This window comes from Leptopilina heterotoma, unplaced genomic scaffold (genome assembly GCF_015476425.1).
Source record: "Leptopilina heterotoma isolate Lh14 unplaced genomic scaffold, ASM1547642v1 Lhet_307, whole genome shotgun sequence".
NCBI classification, from domain to species: Eukaryota; Metazoa; Arthropoda; class Insecta; order Hymenoptera; family Figitidae; genus Leptopilina; species Leptopilina heterotoma.
The window spans coordinates 1377405-1398719 of NW_025111010.1; the positions used below are offsets into that span (position 1 = coordinate 1377405).

The 21315-nt window shown below is 29.9% G+C and overlaps 2 protein-coding genes across 2 annotated transcripts; both read right to left on the reverse strand.

Moving 5' to 3' along the window:
- Positions 1-223: 223 nt before the first annotated feature.
- Positions 224-13587, reverse strand: LOC122504630. The gene is made up of 2 exons (XM_043615812.1): positions 11720-13587; positions 224-305 (listed from the first exon to the last, which is right to left on the reverse strand). The coding sequence occupies exons 1-2, from the start codon at positions 13585-13587 to the stop codon at positions 224-226; spliced, it is 1950 nt and encodes a 649-aa protein (XP_043471747.1).
- A 426-nt stretch (positions 13588-14013) lies between these two features.
- LOC122504631 lies at positions 14014-15279 on the reverse strand. The gene has a single exon (XM_043615814.1). The coding sequence runs from the start codon at positions 15277-15279 to the stop codon at positions 14014-14016; it is 1266 nt and encodes a 421-aa protein (XP_043471749.1).
- Between the last annotated feature and the right edge of the window lie 6036 nt (positions 15280-21315).

Below are 21315 nucleotides of genomic sequence, written 5' to 3' on the forward strand. Positions count from 1 at the left end.
ATTGGGACACGTAAAAATTGGTTTTATGTGTTGCCCAATCAAAAGAAGAGTAATGGTCGTCCGGTGTCATCGATGCCTGGGATACGGCCATATTGGAGCCAAATGCCAGAAGGAGGACAGATCGGCTGCGTGCTTTAAGTGCGGTGAGGCCGGTCACAGGTTCTCCAACTGTAAAAACAACTCAAGTTGCTTTTTGTGCAAGGAAAAGATTGGCAATAAGGTGTCAACCACCCATATTGCAGGCAGCGGAGGATGCGGAGTCTTCAGGACGGCCCTTGAGAAGGCGAAGAAGACTCTCGCAAGAACTAAAAGCAAATAAGAAGTATTAAAAGGAGCCAAAAAGCGTGATTTAAACAGCTTTTAATTTGTTTGTTTGTTTTTTATTAATTTATTTTGTGATTTATTTGTCCTTATACATTTTTTTGTTTAATTTGTTTTGTGTTTTTTATTCGTCTTTAAACAGTTTTATCTTTTCAACATTATATACGTGTTTACTTTTTTTTTCTTTTCTTTTTTATATCCGTTTACAATTTTATCTTTTGACTTTTTACACTTCTTAAAATATTTGTTTTTTTTTTAATTATTTTTGTGCTGTGAATTCCGCTTGGACTTTGTAATAGTTTTAATCATTTTTTTAACTACGGACGCAGGAGGACCGCAGAGAAAGGGAGAAGGTCGCATTAGCGACAGAGTTGGAGCGCCACCCTCGAAGGCTAAAGTCTTACGACAGTTCCGAGGGAGGGTAAAGGGCTCCAGAAGAAGGGTTACGGGTTTTAGTGGGTCGGGCTGGTAGTAGGTCGCCAGTTTATTAAATTTATTATAACATTTATGTATTTATCTTTTTTTTAATATTTCCTTTTGTTTCATTGTACCAACCCCACATAACCTTGGAGTGCGGAATCCAAGGTATCTGTAGGCAGATTTCCCAAAAGTCCCTAAGCAAAAAAAAAAAAATTGAATAAGTCAATAAAAATGTCTCTGAATATCTATAATATATTCAAAATATAAGTAACAAAAAGGTTGATATTTTTTCACATTGACTCTGGACGTTCTAGAAATATTCATAGGTCATTCTAGAGATATTTTTATTATATCCTTAGGATGTCCTCTACATATCCCGATGATATCCTAGAGATATCATGAGGGTGTCATCTATGGCGGATTTCACGTCAAATGTCCAAACAAATTAAAAATGTTGATTAATCAATTCCTAATGTTTTTAGGAGTTGTCCTATACGTTAGTAATTTATTTGCCAAATATTTTTAAATTTTATCAAAAATTATCAGAAGGGGAGGGGGTAAATGTTTTGAGTTTTGATGCGACACGCACTACTTCATTTAGGCTTCTTTAGATTCTTTCATCAGCTTTCGATTGCCGTAGTCCGTTTAATGCTGAGGTTTTTTTCCCAAAATATACTTAATTTTCAGAAAACCGTTTTTTTTTGTTTTCGAGAAATTAAATATTGAATATAGGGCGTCACGTTAGCGAGCGGACACTATACGCACTGCGCCACGTGGTCTGAATCTGCAATTTCATGTTTAAAGAAGTGTATAAGCCATAGATTTTGTCGAAATTTTGCAAATTTTTTTTAAAATACTCAAAAATAAATTTTTAAGAAACTTAACCCATTAACGCCCAACTCGTGAAAATTCTTTGGTCATTTTCAAGCTACGTAATTATAAATAAAACGGTTGACAATTTAAACCAGAGGTACATTTTCTGAAGGTTTTGGATGTGCTCTTTCCGATTCCGGTGTCAAAAATAAATTTCGTCCAAACCAAAATTAAATATGGCGGTTTTAATGTCAAAAAACACAAAAAAAAAATTCATTTTTTCAAGTTTGACATTTTTTTTCACCTTGAAAAAGTATAAGAATAAAATTCTATTTTCAACCATCGGTGCATAAAAATTATACACTTTCAAGAACCGTAAAGTAGAATTAAAAATTTCAAGATGGCGGACCAATATGGCGTCAAATCTAAAGTAAAATTTAAAAATTTTGGGCAATATTGGTCAAATTGCCCGAAAGTCAATGGATTCGCCTGAATTTTGTTACTCGGGGGTTTTTGGGGTCGCTGATTTACGAATATAAACTTCATTTTCAAAAAGTAAACTAAAAATGGTATTACAATTTTCTTTTAGGATAGTAACATTGGCTCGACCAAGACTATGCGGGAACGAAAAATAATGTTTTGTTTTTTTCTTACCATTTAGTGACCTGTATCAATATATATATATATAACTTCTATGAAATCGACTAACATATAAACAAATAATATTATACAAGAATGATGAACACTGTCAAAAAACAAACGACTATCGCAAGCCTACGAACAAAATACTATCATTTTAATACCTCAGCAGATTACTAAAATAAAAATAAAATTGTAAGTAACTTTCGTGAATCCAAGTAACACAAAAACAAAATGATGTTATGCAAGAAAGTACAGCACTTTAGAGAAACAAATTATTACAAGTCTTAAAACAAAAAACTATCATTCAAATACATCAAAATATTTTAAAAAGAAAATTTAATTATAAACAACTTCTGTGAAATAAAGTAACACATAAACAAATTAATATTATGCAAAAATAATGAATACTGTTCAAATACAAGCTTGAATCAAAGCAGCACAAAAACAAAATAACATTATACAAGAATTCACAGCACTGTTTAGAAAAAAGCGAATCCAATACATTTTTAAAAAAGTTACTTGCTATATTGGTACTGCAATTTTGAAATTTTTGAAATCTGATTCCCGATTCGTAATCAGCGATTCCATAAACCCTCAAGTAACGAGTTTCAGGCAAATCTAATCCATTTTTCGAAAATCCATCCGCCATTTTGGATCCTTCATTTAAAATTTTAAAAAATAGGTCTAAGATTCGTAATCAGCGACCCTGAAAATCACCAAGTAACAATTTTCAGGCAAATCCAATTAATTTTTAATTAAGTCGTCTGCCTTAATGGATCCGACATTTTGAATTTTCTAAATCTGACTTTGAATTCGTAATCAGCGACCCTGAAAACCCCCAAGTAACAATTTTCCAGTGAATCCAATTAGTTTTTAACAATTTTATTATCCATATTAAATTTTATCCGCCATTTTGAATTTTCGAATTCTGGCTTTGGATTCCTAATCAGGAACATCAAAAACACTTAGCTGTCAAATTTCATAGAAATCTATCAAGTTTTGCGATTTTGTTCACCTGGCTACGATATTGTAAATAAAAGTTCACTTTAGACGCCATTTTGTGTCCGCCATTTTGAAATTTTTTTTTTTGGAATACCCCTATCTGATAAGGAATATATTTTTGACGCGATATTTAAGACTTTTAAATGTGTTTCAATACGAATACCCGTACTAAAATTAGAAAATTTTTTAAAAAACCTAAAAATTTCATGTTTTTTTTAAAAAACATATGTAATTTGTTTATTTATAAATTTATAAAAATTTTTGGAACTCCATTCGAAAGAGCGGTTTTTGGCCAATAAGAAATCACTATTGGGGAATTTTTTCTGTAGAGTTTTTATGTTAAACTATAGTGTTAAACCTTGTGATAAAAACTTGTACATTTCGGTGTTAAAGTTAAAGTAACGAAAAATAAAATAATGTATTTTCATAGGAACAATCTAAAAATTTATATTTTGTAAAAAGTGCATTTGGCCATCTCTCCCAGAATGTCCGTATTGGCCATCTCGTGAGATGGCCAATACTTATAATTTTTTACTTTTAGCTTAAACTTAATTTTTAATCGTTCAAATTACTTTTCCTTTACTCTGGTCACATTTTGAACATTTGTCATGGGATTCAGTGCAGTTTTCATGTAGCCAAAAATTTCAAATACTGCACTGATTCCAATCTTCAATCAATATGTCGTTTGATTGTAACTTTCGACTCAACCTACAATTATACCCAGGTAGAAATTTAAACTCTTTAATGACCAGTCACTGGGAATTTTTTCTAGATTCTGGCCAGTGATTGACCAGAAAATCTGGCTCTTTTTATTTTGTTTATAATTACATATTTATTTATATTTTTGTGTTTATTCAAATATTTTAGACTAATGAACAATTACTCTACCAATAACACACTGAGAGAAATAGATAGTCAGATTTTGATGTTAAAAAGATGATGTTACACGATACTATCATTATGCTACTGCCAACCATCACAGATGCTAAAAAAAATATAGTTATGCTACCCCGTACTACCAAGATGTTACTCCTGATGATATTGATGGTAACGGTGACTATCTAGATAGCTGTCTGTATACGTAGCATTAAAGATGGTCACCCTAACCACAATTATGTTACCCACTACTATAAATTTCTCTCCGTGCACTTAAATCTAAGAATGAAAAATTCGCACGCATGGGGACTGAACCCTAGACCCTGGAGACACAACGCATGTGCGTTACCACGCACCCACGGTGACTAGATAGTAACTTATCATAACTACAAGTTTAATAACTAAAGTTCTATTCCGATTGTGACCAGAATTTGTTGCCAGTGACTTGTCAGAAGTACACTGCAAAAACAAGTGTCTCATTTTGAGACGTTTTGTCCCATATTTGAAACACATAAGATGTCTTAGTCCACATATTTGAAACAGATATGTGTCTCATTTTAAGACGTTTCAAAGTGTCTTACACATTTAGCAATGCATTTTGAGACACGAAATGTGTTTCAAGTATCCGTCTCACACTAAGAAGACGTTTTACGTGTCTTATACGCATTGAGTTACCTTTAATGTCTTAAAATGAGACACGAGATGAAATTAAATGTCTCAATATAAAACAGATTTTGTATCTCAATGGTTTAAACACTTAAAGCAACTCATTTTAAGACACGAATGAGATACCAGTTTTTGCAGTGTAATGATCAGAAATCATGACCAGATAAACTGTTTAGTCACTTGTCAGAGACTTGACCGCTTATCTTGTCAAAATTCAGAAAAATGTAAACTTTGGTAATGTGACAGTGAAACGATCATGTGACTTGCCAATGTCTGGGAAGAAATTCTTGTTACGATTATATAATCAGAAAAAAAAATTTTCTGGTCAGTGACTTGACAAAAGTACTGTGCACAAAGGGGAATTGTTTTTATCCAGTGAAACTGGCCAGTCACTTATTCAAAACTGGCCAGATTGTCTTAGCAAGTAAAACTCGCTTTCGACTCTACAGCTACTGGAAGAAAACAAGTAATACTTGACAAATTGCTACCTAGGTATCTCCACTCTGGTGTCAATTAGATGAATTATTTTGTTTTCAGACATTTTTAATTTATTTTTCTTTAATATTTCTTAAGTATCTAACATTAACATAAAAAATTTTAAATAAAAGTCATTAATGTCCATCTCACCCATACATGGCAAAAGAATCATCAAAATATTAAATAAATAAAATAATTTTTCCATTCATTTTTAGTTTATATCGAAGCGTGAGTTACGCACTGCTCAATAAAACTTAAAATTAAAAAATCCGCTAAAAATAACAATATAGCAACGAGAAATCTGAAATTCTCAAATTATTTTAGACTCATGCAAAAAAAATGTAGAAGGATTATGCTTACATTTTCATTATTTTTCAGCAATTTGTTGTTCACATTTATTAGTAGTCACAAAAGGTTGAAGAATATCCCGTAATAAGTGATATTTATTAACAAATTCTGTAAAATATTTGAATTGAACATCTCTCCCATATGGCCATCTCCCCCAGTCTTACTCTAATTGAAAAAAGACAAAAATTCCACTTACATTTGAAAAAACGAAAAATTCGTAATATTTAAATAATACAAGTTTTCTGCTCTTATATAAGTATTTTATTACGCATTTAGATAGAAATAAAATTGAACATTCTTTTACCGTCACATTAGATCTGCCATTTCTACCCGTGTAGAAATTGCCATAACAGGGCCCTGACCCCGCATTAAACAGGAAACCCGACCGGGCCGGTTTTATTGTTTCACCCCGGTTTGGAGAAGCCCGGTCTGGACCCGGCCAGGGCCATGTCAAAATTTCTACACGGGTAATTTTGGAAAACTAATATCAGATTCGTAATCAGAGACCCCGAAAACCCCCGAGTAAGTATTTTCAAGCGAATCCGGACCGATTTTTAAAAAGGTCCGCCATATTGGATCCGACATTTTGAATTTTGAAAAACTAACTTCAAATTCATAATCAGTGACCCCAAAAACCTCCGAGTAACAAGTTTTAAGCAAATCCTATCAATTCTTATATTTTTCCGACTTTTGAATCCGTCACTTTAAAATTTGACTTACTAGGGGAAAATGTATCAACAGATACGAATTTAGCGTAAAAAATACGTTAAAAAGCGATCTCGTGACTCCGCGCGTCGGGCGAATTATTAGATCCGGAGCCTTAATAATTATTTAAAATTTTTTATTGAAATTATATTGAAAAAGAAAAGTAAAAGTTTAATTACGTAATTTGAATTTAATTGTTTAATAATATTGAATATGCTGTGCGCGGGTGAGGAATAATAATGATTGCAAATTATTGTATTATTGAGAAATGTTTGACGCCTTTAAGGTGTTGATTCGTGAAAATGAGTGCGTGTATCATTATCATAGTGAAGTGGTTGAACAATACAGACAAACGAGTTATTGTATATACAGTGTTTTGCAAATTGATAAATTACAACCGTAAATTACTGGCTTTTTGCCGTAACGATATGCGGTAGTGTTCTTCCTTTTTGTGACCAACACATAAATTGTGAAGACCGCGACACAGAAAAAACTTGGACTCATTTTTGTTGCAACTCAAAATGAGTCCATGTTAAATGACATAGAACGTGGCGCCATCTGCCCTACTCATTTTTGTTGCAGCTCATAATGAGTCACTTTTCCGACTCATTTTGAGTTCAGTTTTTTTCTGCGGACACATTACGAAATTTTTAAGAAAATTACCGGTGAATGTATTTTATATATATCTACATATGAAGCAAATGTCTTTGTACGACAGATAAACATATGTCGTCATAACAATCAACAAATCAGTTCTCTGCTTGTTGAAAATCAAAAATTAATATCTACCATTTTTCCTCATCTGTTGCATTCACATTTATTAGTTTGACTTCATAAACTTAAATTAGACTTTTATAAACAATTTAATTTCAAATTTATTTTCGTTGTTCTTTTCCTGGTTATTAATATTGTTACTATTTTGTTCCTTTAACCTAAATTTTAAGGTTATGATTTTCTATTGACCTAATTCTCGTGAGTCTATACTTCGAAGTCTGACAGAAGTTTTTCTTATTATGTTTGTTCATTGAAATGGTTAATTTTGAGATATTGTTTGAGTTCATTTTTGATCCTTGACATGTTATTTCAATAATATAAATTTAATTATTTTTTAAAAGTACAACTACACTACCGTCGGAAATTATTGGTAGGTACGGCTCCACGCGCATTTCCCAAAAACATATCAATCTTTAAATCACGATTTTTCTGTAACAACAAATGTCAGAAAATTAACAAATGGACAATTCCACGTAAGATTTACCTATGACCTTTAAAATTTGGTTAAACCTATTTTTTTCTTAATCTTTATAGAAAAATATGAAATACTTTTTTTTTTATTTTTGTTTAATCGCTCAAATTTTCGAGTTATGAATTTTCGAAATTTTGGATTTGTAACTGTAGACATATTTTTAGTAGCTTATAAGTCTGAAAATGTTTAGTATAGAAAAAGCTTTTTAAAGAAAGAAAGTTTAAGTTTTCTTTCTTTTAAGAAATGTAAAAAAAAAATTTTTTTTTGAACAAATTAATTTTTTTTAACTTTGGACTCAATTTTTTTTATTTTTTTAAATTTATTTATACTTTATTATATACACAAGATTTTCCAAAAAGTCCCGAAGTGGGCCGATGCGTAACGCCTCACAGTGCGATTCTTTTACAATTTACTTCTCAAAAATGTCTACAGACTACAATTTTTAATCGATTTTAGTGTTTTTTGTTTTAAATAAAAAGAGAATTATAAATGTTGAGCATGTTTTTGAACAAGCATTGAAATAGTCAATTTTGTACGATTTTTGACTTAAAATGCTCGGACGTTTATAATGATATCTCGCGAACCGAATAAAATTTTTTAACTTTTTTGGACTTCTAAATTAAAGATAAGACTTGAATTATGACATCTATTTAAGTTTTAAATTTTGTCTGCAATTTTTTAAAAAGATTTAAAGATTGGTACAAGGGGTGAATAACTCATGAATTATGATGTACACTTGTATTGAATTGCTATTGTGAATTACCACGAATTACCGTGAATTACTGAATTATTATTATAGTAGGTGTACACCCTATTCTTTAGTAGGAGAGCGTGGGGTAATGGGAGCTTTTAAATTTCACGTACTTAAAAGCCTTCAAATTCGCTGCAATGTTTAGAAAATCTTCTACAACCTTTGTTTATATCATTCCAAAACAAACGATTACATTCTTGACAAATTTTTAGTAAAAACAAGGGAAAATGTATTTTTTGAGTTTTTGTTGTAAAATGCAAAATATTTCTAAACATCACCAAAGTAATTAAAATCGTATTATTTAGTTCTGTTTTTCCATTATATTATTAGGTGAATATGTGTAGATATGTACATACATACTTGTATAAAAATCGAGATAATAATAAAATTTGTTTATGTTTTTATTTTTAATTCAAATTTTGGGCTGTAAGAATTCTGTGGGGCAATGGGAGAAATAGTGTTAGCCCAAAGAATTTTTGTTTCTATGTTACGGCTTTCGTTATTTCTTTGAAAATTGTAAAAGATATCACCTTATGAACAAACTTTTAATTAAAAAATAATTTTTTGTGGAAAAAATGAAAAATTAAATTTTTTTTCAAAAATTTTGTATTCAATTATAATTTAGGAAAAAATGTATGCTAAGTCTAAAGTTTTGGCTTCATTGTAAGTATTAACACTTTTTTCTATTAGAAAACAAAAAATATTTCTAAAAAATAGAAATTTTTTAAATTTCAAGTGAAAGCTCCTGATTATAGGTGTACTAATAATTTTTTATTTAGTACCTTTCCATCGAGATTAATCGTTGGAAAGATTATTTCGTATGGTTTGTAAAAAGGGTTTAAATGATCAATTAATAATGATTTAGAAAAAATTAATCAAACTTTTTAATAATGTAAATTTTCAAATATACATTTATATACATTGGTTCAAGTGATACTGAAGTCTTTCTTACAAGAATGACTCCTCAGAGGTTCCTTTATTCAGAGTATCTTTTTAGTAGGAAGGGATATTATAAACAAAAATCTTTCTCCTCCAGTGTAGAACTTTTGGAGGGACAATTCGTCAAACGCACGTGTTCAATGAAATTTGAAGCTTAATATCAATAATTCGAAGAAATGATATATTATCTTATATCTATGTTTAAAAATACAAAAAATAAGTACTGAGAAGTAAATTTGTTAACTAATATAATTACGTTTAATATAGTTTAATTTCTTTTACATTTAATAATTCCTTGTCTTTATAATAATCATAAACATACTCCCCCCGTTGGGAGTTGACGAGCAACATTTACTCAACATTATTATAGTTTATAGGCAAAATTGCAATTTTTTTAACAGGCCTTTTTAAAAGTTTATTTGACAATTTTAATGTCACACTACGCACAACACTATCATTTCCAGGATGTACTGCATAAATCCTTGCTAACGGCCATTCGAGGGGTATTTCACTTCCGAATCATGCAGGTATAATGTTTAAAATCATACTAATAAAGAATTATTTCTGAAATGACAGTAATTAAACAGTGTGCGAATAGTGTCAATAGTGCGAGTTAACGTAATGAATTCTGAAATGACAGTAATTAAGCAGTGTGCAAATAGTATCAATAGTGCGAGTTAACGCAAATAGTGTAGTATTAATATTACTGCAGTATTGAATACTGTAGTCTAACGTCCTTGTAGGGCAGGCTGATTCGGAAGTGAAAACCCCTCGCGGCCATTGCATACAAGGAATATTGTCTTCCTTTAATATTACTAACAAACCTTCTTTTGGATTGATAGTATCTGTGCACCATTTTTGGCGAACTGTTAACTCATTTAGATACTCAAGGTTCCACCTTCTCCAAAAATCTTGACGTAATTTAATAATTAATTGCCAAGCTGATAAACGATTAGAAGGTAGAGGAGTAAAATCAGGCTCAGGTAAATTTGTTAATGAATCGCCAATCAAAAAGTGTCCAGGTGTTAATGCTGTAAGATCATTTACGTCTATGGAAATAGGTGTTAATGGTCTTGAATTCAAAATTGACTCTATTTCTATAGAAAGAGTATTGAATTCTTCAAATGTTATTAATGAATTAGAAGCTACTCGTTTGAAATGATGTTTAAACGATTTTACCCCAGCTTCCCATAAACCTCCAAAGTGAGGAGAACAGGGTGGGATAAACTGAAAGTCGATACCATTATTGGTTGAAAAATTGTAAACATCATTTTTAGATTTATCTGAATTTAAAAGAACAAATAACTCATTTAATTCATTTTTAGCGCCTTGAAAATTTGTACCGTTATAACAATATATAGATTGAGGTTTCCCTCGACGTGCAATAAATCTTCTTAAGGCACCTAAAAAACCGAGGGGTTTTTCACTTCCGAATCAGCCTGCTCTACAAGGACGTTAGACTACAGTATTTAATACTGCAGTAATATTAATACTACACTATTTGCGTTAATTCGCACTATTGATACTATTTGCACACTGCTTAATTACTGTCATTTCAGAATTCATTACGTTAACTCGCACTATTGACACTATTCGCACACTGTTTAATTACTGTCATTTCAGAAATAATTCTTTATTCGTATGATTTCAAACATTATACCTGCATGATTCGGAAGTGAAATACCCCTCGTAAAAAACCTTCCGTGCTCAAATCACTTACAACTTCGATATGAATTGCTTTGATTGCCATGCAAACAAAAACAGAAACATAAATTTTTATCTTTTTTAAATTTCTCTACTTACGTTCCTTTATATAAAAAGGACCACAGTAATCAATCCCTACACAATTAAATGGACGCGTTTTATTTACACGTGCGCTTGGTAAGTTTCCCATTATATAATCAGCGAATCTTGGTTTTGCGCGAAAACAAGGTACACATTTACGAATGATTTTTCTTATTTGATTTCGACCATCTATAGGCCAATATTTTTGTCGTATAGTGTACAAAGTGGTCTGTATACCACTGTGATAATGTGTTGAATGATAATGTTGAATAATAAGATCGGTTAAAAAGTTTGATTTTGGCAATATTATGAGGTGACGAGCATTAAAAGAAATACTCTCATTTTTTAAACGACCCCCTACACATAAAATATTGTCTTTGTTCAAAAAAGAATCTAAATTGCAAATTCGACTTTCTTTATTTAACGATTGACCTTGAGTTAAAGTATTAATTTCTTTTGAAAAACAAGATTTTAGAACAATGCGGATTATAACTGTTTCAGAATACTTTAATTCTAGTGATTTTAAAGGACCTTTATATTGTCGATGTTTAGGAAGAAATCTCAGACACAAAGCAATAATTCGTTTCAATTTTGAAAAAGAGGAAAAATTTTCAATCAAATGAGTGTCGATGGTATTATTTAGACAAGTTAATTTTTTGATTTCAGGTAATGAATTTAATTTTCCCTTAAATTCATATTTAGGCCAATATTCACTATTTTTAATTAACCAATCTGGACCATTGAACCATAAATTGTCAGTAACCAATTTTTCGGGTAATAAACCACGTGATAGTTTGTCAGCAGGATTATTCTTTGAACGAATATGATACCATTGATTTATTTTAGTTTTACTTTGTATTTCAGAAACTCTGTTAGCAACAAATGTTTTTAATGAATTAGAATTAGAATGTAACCAATGTAAAACTATTTCAGAATCAGTCCAAAAAGTTGTCGATTTTATATTAATAGGAATAGATTTTATGACCTTCGTATATAAATTTGTCAACAACAATGCTCCGCATAATTCTAATTTAGGTATAGTGAGTTTTTTTAGAGGAGCGACACGAGACTTGGAACATAAAAGAGAGCATTGACATTTCCCTTCATCATTTTCACTACGTATATATAAACAAGCTCCATAACCTTTCTCACTAGCATCAGAGAAACCATGTAATTCGATCGTTTTGAAATCATCGATTAAAATTTGTCTTGGGAACTTAATGTTTTTTAGAGAATTAAGTTGATTGTAAAATTCAGTCCAATTGTAATGAATTGAAGAGGGTACTGATTCATCCCATGTAACTTTTAATTGCCACAATTCTTGCATGATTAATTTTGCATAGAAAATAATGGGACCGAGAAGACCCAAAGGATCAAATAATTTAGCTATTTCAGAAAGAATAAATCTTTTAGTTATTTTATTGGTTGTTAAATCAATTTTAACTCGATAAATGAATGCATCTTCTTTAGCTTTCCAATACATACCGAGAGTTTTTAAAACGGAATCATTATTTAAATTTAATTCATTATCGAGATTTTTCTTATCTATTCCATCTAATATATCCATAGAATTAGAAGCCCATTGTCTCATATTTAATTTAGCCAAATCTAATATGTTAGTTATATAAACTTCTAATGCTTCTTGAACAGTAAATGTACCAGTGATAAGATTATCAATGTATAAATCTTTTTTAAGAATTCTGGAGGCTAATGGAAAATTTGTTCCTTCATCTTCAATTAACTGATGCACGCATCGGATTGCTAAAAAAGATGCAGGAGCAAAACCGAAAGTAACTCTGTTTAATTGAAATTCTTTTATTTCATCATTTTCTAACCACAAAACTTTTTGATATTTTCGATCTTCTTCACGAATTAAAAATTGTCGGTACATTTTTTCAATATCACCTAATAGAACGAATTTGTAAAGTCTGAATCGAATTAATAAACAAAATAGATCATCTTGTATAGTAGGGCCTACCATTAGAGTTTCATTTAGTGAAATTCCTGAAGAAGTCACGGCAGACGGATTAAAAACTACTCTGAATTTAGTAGTGTTACTTGTGTCTTTGAAAACTGCATGATGGGGTAAATAAAAACCATCGTGATCGATTTTTGATGTAAGTGGTGTCATATGTTTTAAATCAAGGTACTCTTGCATAACTGCTTCATACTTTAATTTAAATTCATTATCAATTCTAAATTTTTTTTGTAATGAAGTGAGACTTTTTAATGCATGTTGTTTTGATTCTCCCGTAAATTTTATATTATTTTTAAAAGGTAAAGCTACGATGTATTGACCAATCTCATTACGTGTTACATGTTTCTTGAAATGTGTCTCACATTCTTCTTCCTCGACAGAAAGAAAAGATGTATTTGAAATTTCTTCGACAAACCAAAAAGTTTCTATCAAATTTTTTAAATCAGATAACATGCATTTCGGATCAACTGATGTTCGAGATTTAGTAGAAATATCTAAACCACCCCCAATTATCCAACCCAGTCTAGTTTTTTGTAAATACAAATCATTTCCGTTTTCAGATAAATTTATTGATCCAATAGAAAATAAAGATAAGCTGGTTCCTGAACCAATAAGCATATCTATTTCTTTAGGTATATGAAAACTAGGATCCGCTAATAAAATGTTTTTAGGAATGTTGAGATGTTCACGTGATATAGTTTGGTTTGTGACTAAATCAGTAATATTAGGGACAATAAGACAGTTGATTGTACGTTTATGTTCATTATAAATAGATTTGAAAGTTACAGAAACCAAATTATTTACTGTAGTTGTAAGGTTGTTTAAACCACCTACTGAAAATGAACACTTTGTCTGAGGTAATTGTAATTTATTAACAAGATTGCTAGTTATGAAATTTGCAGTCGCACAAGTGTCTAATAAAACTCTAGCTTTAATCTGATTTTTCTTAAAGTCAAAAACATTTACTAATGCACTGGTCATTAATTGAAAGGATGATGTAAATATTAATGAATTTAAAGAAATTGTGTAAGGTTTATTTAATTGTCAAATTTCTGTTGATTCAGTTTTATCAGTTTGTTCATTTTGCTTTGGAAAATGTAACAAAGTGTTGTGCTTTTTATTACATTTTTTACAAGCTCCGAATTTGCAATCCTTAACTTTGTGATTTCTTAAACAATTGACACATAAATTAGAATCTTTAACTGTTTTAAAACGTTCATTAATCTTTAAAGCTAAAAATTTTCCACATTTAAATAATAAATGTGATTCTGAGCAAAGTGGACATTTTTTTGTAGTGGTTGTAACAAAAGCTTGCCTTTTAAAATCTGTCTTACGTTTTTTGGCAGAAGAAACTTCTTTATTGTTATCATTTTGTGAGTCATTGTTTTTTCTTTTAGATATACGAGCAGCTGTTCTATATAAAAATTCAGTGAGATCTTCTAAACTAGGAAACTCCCCTTGTTTAATAGTCTCTTCCCATTTTTCTAAAGTGAGTTTATGTAATTTTTCTTCAATTATAGCAATGACGATTTCATGAGTGACATTAACACCTAAAGAAGCTAATGACTGTAAGTGTTGTTGTGATTCGTCCGCGAGTGATATTAATCCAGTATAAGATTCTTTTTCTTGTATAGGCAAACGCAATAATAAACTTAAATGACGTGAAATTAAAATTCGTTTGTCTTCATATGATTTTTGTAAAAGTTTCCAAGCCCGTTCATAATTATCTTCTGTTATTGCAAAAACTTGAATTTTACGCAAAGCTTCATCTTTTAAAACCGATTTTAAATATTGTAACTTTTCAATATTGCTAAGATCATCGCGTTTGTTTATCATTGTGTCAAATATGTCTTTAAATGATAACCACTCTTCCATTTTACCACTAAATGTTGGAAGGGTTGCTTGAGGTAATTTAATTTTGCGACGAGTCGAGGATGCAATTGATTCATTGACATTTTCATTAGTTAAAGAAGCAGATCTATGATAAGTAGAATTTAAACCAACATTAGCTGATTGTATGTAGGAAGCAAAACTATTTTGTGCAATCGAAAACGTTTCATAATATAAATCTTGAATAATTCTTTTTTCTTGACTGTGATTGGTTTCTGAATCAATTAATTGAATTTCATCAAATAAATCATCAATACTAGTAAATGATGAATAAACTGTATTATAACGTAATTGTAATTCAGTGATTTGAGCAGGATTGTTTGAATCAAGTTTTGTAATAAATTCGCGAAATGTAGTTATGTGTTCTTTTAATGTTGCACTTTTTTGTAAAAGTATGCTTAAACGATCGAATTCTTCCATTTTGTTAGTGATATATAGTATTCGGATTGACTCATAAAACAGACGCAAATTATCAGATAATTTATCTATTTAAGATAAAAAATCAAATATTTTTTATTTGATAAAAATTGGACACTTATAAGATAAAGATTCAATTCATTAACATACCTGTATTGTCCTGTTCTTAAACTTGTAAGTTGAATTTGTCGTTAATCAATATAGGTGTTTTTTACGCATTGAATGCGTAAATGTTTTATGAATGATATTAGAAAGAGGTGTTTTCAAAACGTATTGCCTCACTAGATTTGATGGAGAACTAGATTTGTTTTGATTATACTGCCTCCTGAAGAAAATGTTCTTGAAAATAAGAGGTGTTTCAAACGCATTGCCTCAAATTGTATAATCGTATCTCATTATATGTAGATATGATACGAAAAATGTTGTACGTATAGTGTATTTTTAATGCAAACGAGATTTATTACGTGAATTTCGTAAATCATTTGATTGAACACTTCAAATGAAAATGATGCAAAACAATTTGTAATTCAAAAGAAGCACTTTGTTTATAACATATCAAATATGTTAACGAAAAATTGTATGTTTATTTAAAATGCACTTATAATTGTAAATTGTGTTTAAATGCACTATGATCAGTCAGACTAATTGTGAACACTTGTAAATTAATAAGTTTTTATATCACATAGTTTATTTTATGTTCACATAGATGAACTGGTAAATTTGTATTATATCCGGCTCAAAGGACCATGATTATAGGTGTACTAATAATTTTTTATTTAGTACCTTTCCATCGAGGTTAATCGTTGGAAAGATTATTTTGTATGGTTTGTAAAAAGGGTTTAAATGATCAATTAATAATGATTTAGAAAAAATTAATCAAACTTTTTAATAATGTAAATTTTCAAATATACATTTATATACATTGGTTCAAGTGATACTGAAGTCTTTCTTACAAAAGAGTGTCTCCTCAGAGGTTCCTTTATTCAGAGTATCTTTTTAGTAGGAAGGGATATTATAAACAAAAATCTTTCTCCTCCAGTGTAGAACTTTTGGAGGGACAATTCGTCGAACGCACGTGTTCAATGAAATTTGAAGCTTAATATCAATAATTCGAAGAAATGATATATTATCTTATATCTATGTTTAAAAATACAAAAAATAAGTATTGAGAAGTAAATTTGTTAACTAATATAATTACGTTTAATATAGTTTAATTTATTTTACATTTAATAATTCCTTGTCTTTATAATAATCATAAACATCTCCCAATGCCCTACAAATTGGGTGATCGCAAAAAATGTATTTTTTTATTGAAAATTTTTTTTTACAATTTACTTTCTCTTTTTAAGTTTCTAATTAAACATAATTAAAGATGAATAACGAAATGAGTAGAAAATGACGAAAACAATGTATTATTGTAAAGATAAGTTGGTTTTTTTAATAACTTTCCTTAAGGGGCTCCAATTCCCCCACGCTCCCCTAATAGTTGTTTGCCCCTCGGATTGGTATGTTTTTGGGCCATGCGCGTGGAGCCGTACCAATAATTTCCGACAATCTGTATACCTAATTCTTCTAAAATTCAATTAATTTTTACGATTTTCTACTAAAATTCTTCTCTAAATCAGTTATTTTTAACAATTTTAAGAATCGAGAGTTTAATTAATTAAAAAAACAAAAAGTTAACTTAAAATTCAAACTCTCACAAATTCTCTCAAATTTAGCTCATTGTAAAAAAAAGTTGTAAAATTATTATAAAAGATTTTTTAATCAAAGCCGATTTTAGGTATTAAAATAAAAAACAATTAAAGGTTTAGTACCCAAAATCGGTTCTAAATTAATACAAAATGTAATTTGAGAATTATTTCTTTATAGTGTAGGACAAAAGACTGTTTTATAATCAGACAATGTTATCCTAATTTTTATTAATTTATTTATTTACAATAACATGCAATGTTTTATAGGATTAAAGTTTGTTTTCTGTATAAGTGGTAATTGTTTCATTAAATATTGTACAAGTTGTGAATCGCCAGTGACCAGTCTTGGAGCAGAAACTATAATATTGACCGAAGTTCTTTATATTTCTTTTTCTTGGCTATCTATCTCTCTCTCTCTCTCTTTGTCTCTCTAAAACGCGAACGAGCGAGAGTCGCGTCGCTTTCTCGTTAAAGGGGAATTCTAAGGTTTAATTAAAATTTTCTTGAACGGAAGTAAAAAGTAATTATAAGATTTTTACTACAGCTATTTTATCCGGGTACAGGCCGCAAGAGAAGCCACGCGCGCGTGGGTGCAAAAGAGGGACCTTTGCAGATCTCGAGGCACACGGGACGCGAGATTAAACGATAAATTGTTTTTGCTAATTTTGCAATTACCGACGTCTTCCTCTTTTCATTCCCTCACCGCGCTTTTTTACCAAGCGGCAAAAGCGTGAACACCAACACCTTCTTTAATTTCTTTCTATGGTGACGTTCCACCATCTCTCTTTTGTTTTTTTAAACCCTCCCCCCTCCACTTTTCTCTCTCTATCTATTCTCCCCACTTTTCTTTTCGTAAGACTTTTTTCCCGACACGTAATTTTCATTGTACGGTATATTACATCGATATAATCTTGATTTTCTCGGCGAGGGAAATAAAACAAAAAAATAAAAGAACTTGTGTTTTTGCCTCCAGTTGATTTCTCAAAGAAACATGGCTTAATATATATATATATAAAAGCAAAATAATAAATCGTATAAAAAGAATTTCTTCAATTATATTTAGATATTCCTTTTTCTCCTTGTAATTTATTTACCTTTCAGACATTCATTTCGTTCTTTAATATATTTCTTTTTGTATGCTTTTAATTTCAAATAGATTTTTATATTAACTATTGTAATTCGAATCTTTCACACTTTTTTTTATTTATTTCTTAAAGACATTATTCATTTATCGTATTATAAAACGTATTAAAAATTTGATTCGCTTTTTCATGAAATATAAAATTAGATTAAATTATACTTTTAATTTGCGTCTAAATTTTGAAGTTACGTTTGTCTTTTGACAATTTAATTTTGGTCAATTTTTTTAAATTCGTGCAATTTTTTTTAACATGAAGACATTTGATTTTTTATCTAGGTATAAATTTTATTAATGGATGCTTTTCTAGTTTTTTTTTATAAAAATTTTAAGATTTTTGCTTCACTGTTAACCTTTACCTATGACTTAATTTTTCTTATTATGGAGATCTTTGTCCTCTTTATTTGAACAAATTGACTTAAATTTTAAGTTTATGTTAGTTTTTGAACCAAATGCGCTTAATATTTCCTTTTCTTGATGCAAAGGCACAATTTCTCTATACAAATTTTAAATCTCTGAAGTTTGACCTTTATTTTGAAATTATGTTTATTTTCGCCTTCACTTTAAAAAATTTTAATTTTCACTTTCATTTTCACTTTCACTTCGATAGATTTTCATTTGAAATTTTAACGAATGTGTGAAAGTGAAAATTTAAAATTAAAAATAAGAGTGAAAATGAAATTGAAAAAAATTCATCAATGTAAATCTATCAAAGGTGAAAATGAAAGTATAAATAAAATTCTGTCAAAGTGAAAGTGAAAATAAAATTGAAAATCAGTTAAAGTGAAAGCGAAAATAAAAATCTGTCAAAGTAAAATTGAAAATAAAAGGGAAAATAAAAATATTTCAAAATGAAAGTGAAAATAAAAATTCATCAAAGTGAAAATGAATATCTGTCAAAGTGATAGTAAAAATGAAAATAAAGGTGAAAATGAAAGTAAAAGTAGATTACTTAATTTAATTTCTACTTTAATTTTTACTTTCACTTTTAAAGATTTTTTCATTTCATTTCGACAGATTTTTATTTTCATTTTGAAAGATTCCACACGGAGAAAAAGGAATAGTTGACACATCCAGATACATGGATATCACAGCCATATTATATTGAAAAATACGGGATATCCATAGTTAAGGTTGCTGCATCCATATTCTATGGCTGGCTGTATATTGTTAAAGCAGCAAAAGATCTATGGTTGGGTGATCCATAGTAATGGAAATGGGAAACAAAAAAATTTGAATCACTCAATTAATTAAATTCCATGTCACTTGAGATATTTCATACACATTTTTGTTAATTAATACACACCACTTATTGAATAACCGCATATTTATGAAATAAATTATTAACCGATGGGGGAGACACGAACCCTAGACCTAACGCATACTAAACACTAACGCTATCCACTACACTATACACGCAACTACAATATTTGAGCATATAATATTCCTTATATACTCTACACATATTTCATGAAAATGAATTTACATAAACACAAATAGACAATAACGATAATAAATAATAAACAATTGTAGCACTATTTTTACACAATAAACTCACAACGCGATTATATAGACGTGACAGGAAACCGACGTGACGGACAAATTGAGACGACCATTTTTAAATGGATGCCATGATAATGAATTGCGCGCAACATGTATCGAAATTTTGAACTAACTATGGATCTCCCAACCAAAGTTTATATGGATGAGGCAGCCATATGTGAAAATCCATAGCCTGAATTGTAAGCCCAACCATGCCTATGGATGTCACATCCATATTTGATTCAACAATATAATATGGCTCCCTCATCCATTGAATATGGAATGTGCTTCCATTCTGAAAGTTGTCTCTTCCATTGAATTGGATAACACAACAATATTCTGCTCAACAATATTTTTATGGATATCTCTTCCAGACCTTTTCTTTCCGTGCAATTTTTACTTTTTTAGGACCTAAATGTTACGCATATTTCCCACCTCAACTATTAATTTTTGCCTAAATTTGATGTTATATCTCTATTTTACTTGTTAATTACGGGGCTTGATTATGCAATTTCATTTCTTTGATTTTAATTTCACTTTCACACAAGTGAAAGTAAAGTCAAACATAAAAGTGAAAATAAAAATCTATCAAAGTAAAAGTTCTTGATTTATAAATTATGATCTAGTTACTACTAAGTAACTTTTAATAATTACATATGTGCCCCTAACTTTTAAAGCTTGACTTAAAAGTAAAAATGATTTCACTCCCTTTCATGCAAATTTTAATTTAAATTTATTTTTTCATATTACATTGCGGAACAAATTTTGAATATTTATGTTTTCTCTACCGTTTAAAAGTGACCTAAATTTATAAGTTATTACGCCCCTGGACGTTGAAGTTTGACCTAAATTTGTTATTAGTTTTATATGATTTTAAAAACCATTGTGGTAGAAATGTTTGAATTGTTATAAGTATTGGAGAAAAATCATAAATAAATAATCAGAAAATAAATTTGATATATAACTGAGAATGTAACTGTTTTTTTTGGAAGATGAACGAAATCAAAAACAAATGTAGATGAATTGTTTGTAATTTGTTTTGATTGATTGAAAAGGATAAGTTTATAAAAATGAAAAATAAAAAAATTGTATCAAAACGAATTGAATGCGAATAGGTCGTTGGTGCGAAACTGATTTTCCTATCACGAAATGACATCCGTGATTGACAATAGTATTCGCATTGTTGCAGACAATATTATTCATGCGAAACGCTAATCTTCTTTTGTAGCATGGGCCCTCCCCTTATTGCGATCCGCCCCTAGTTGTGTCGCATTACGTAATTAGGATTTTCGGACTCCCTATACGCCTATTTTAATTGACTCGCGTGCTTTCATTTCGAGTATTAAATTTACTAATATTTCCTACTATGTGTTCGCGACCGGTCTCGACACGGCATCTGAACCGATAATTATTATTATTTATTTTGGTTTATTTTGTTCTTAATTTCTTTTTTTATTTTATCAATGGTTAAGAAGGTTGATTTTTAAAAACGGTTTCTAAATTTAGGTTAAGATTTCACATCTCACTTCGGGAGCGTTCACAAATGATGTCACGCAATTTTTTGAGATTTTAAACCCCGCCTCCCCCTGTCACGCAATTTCATGCAATTTCACATGTGAAAAATACATTGCGTCACGTTTAGTAGAGACCCCCCCCCTACTCCCA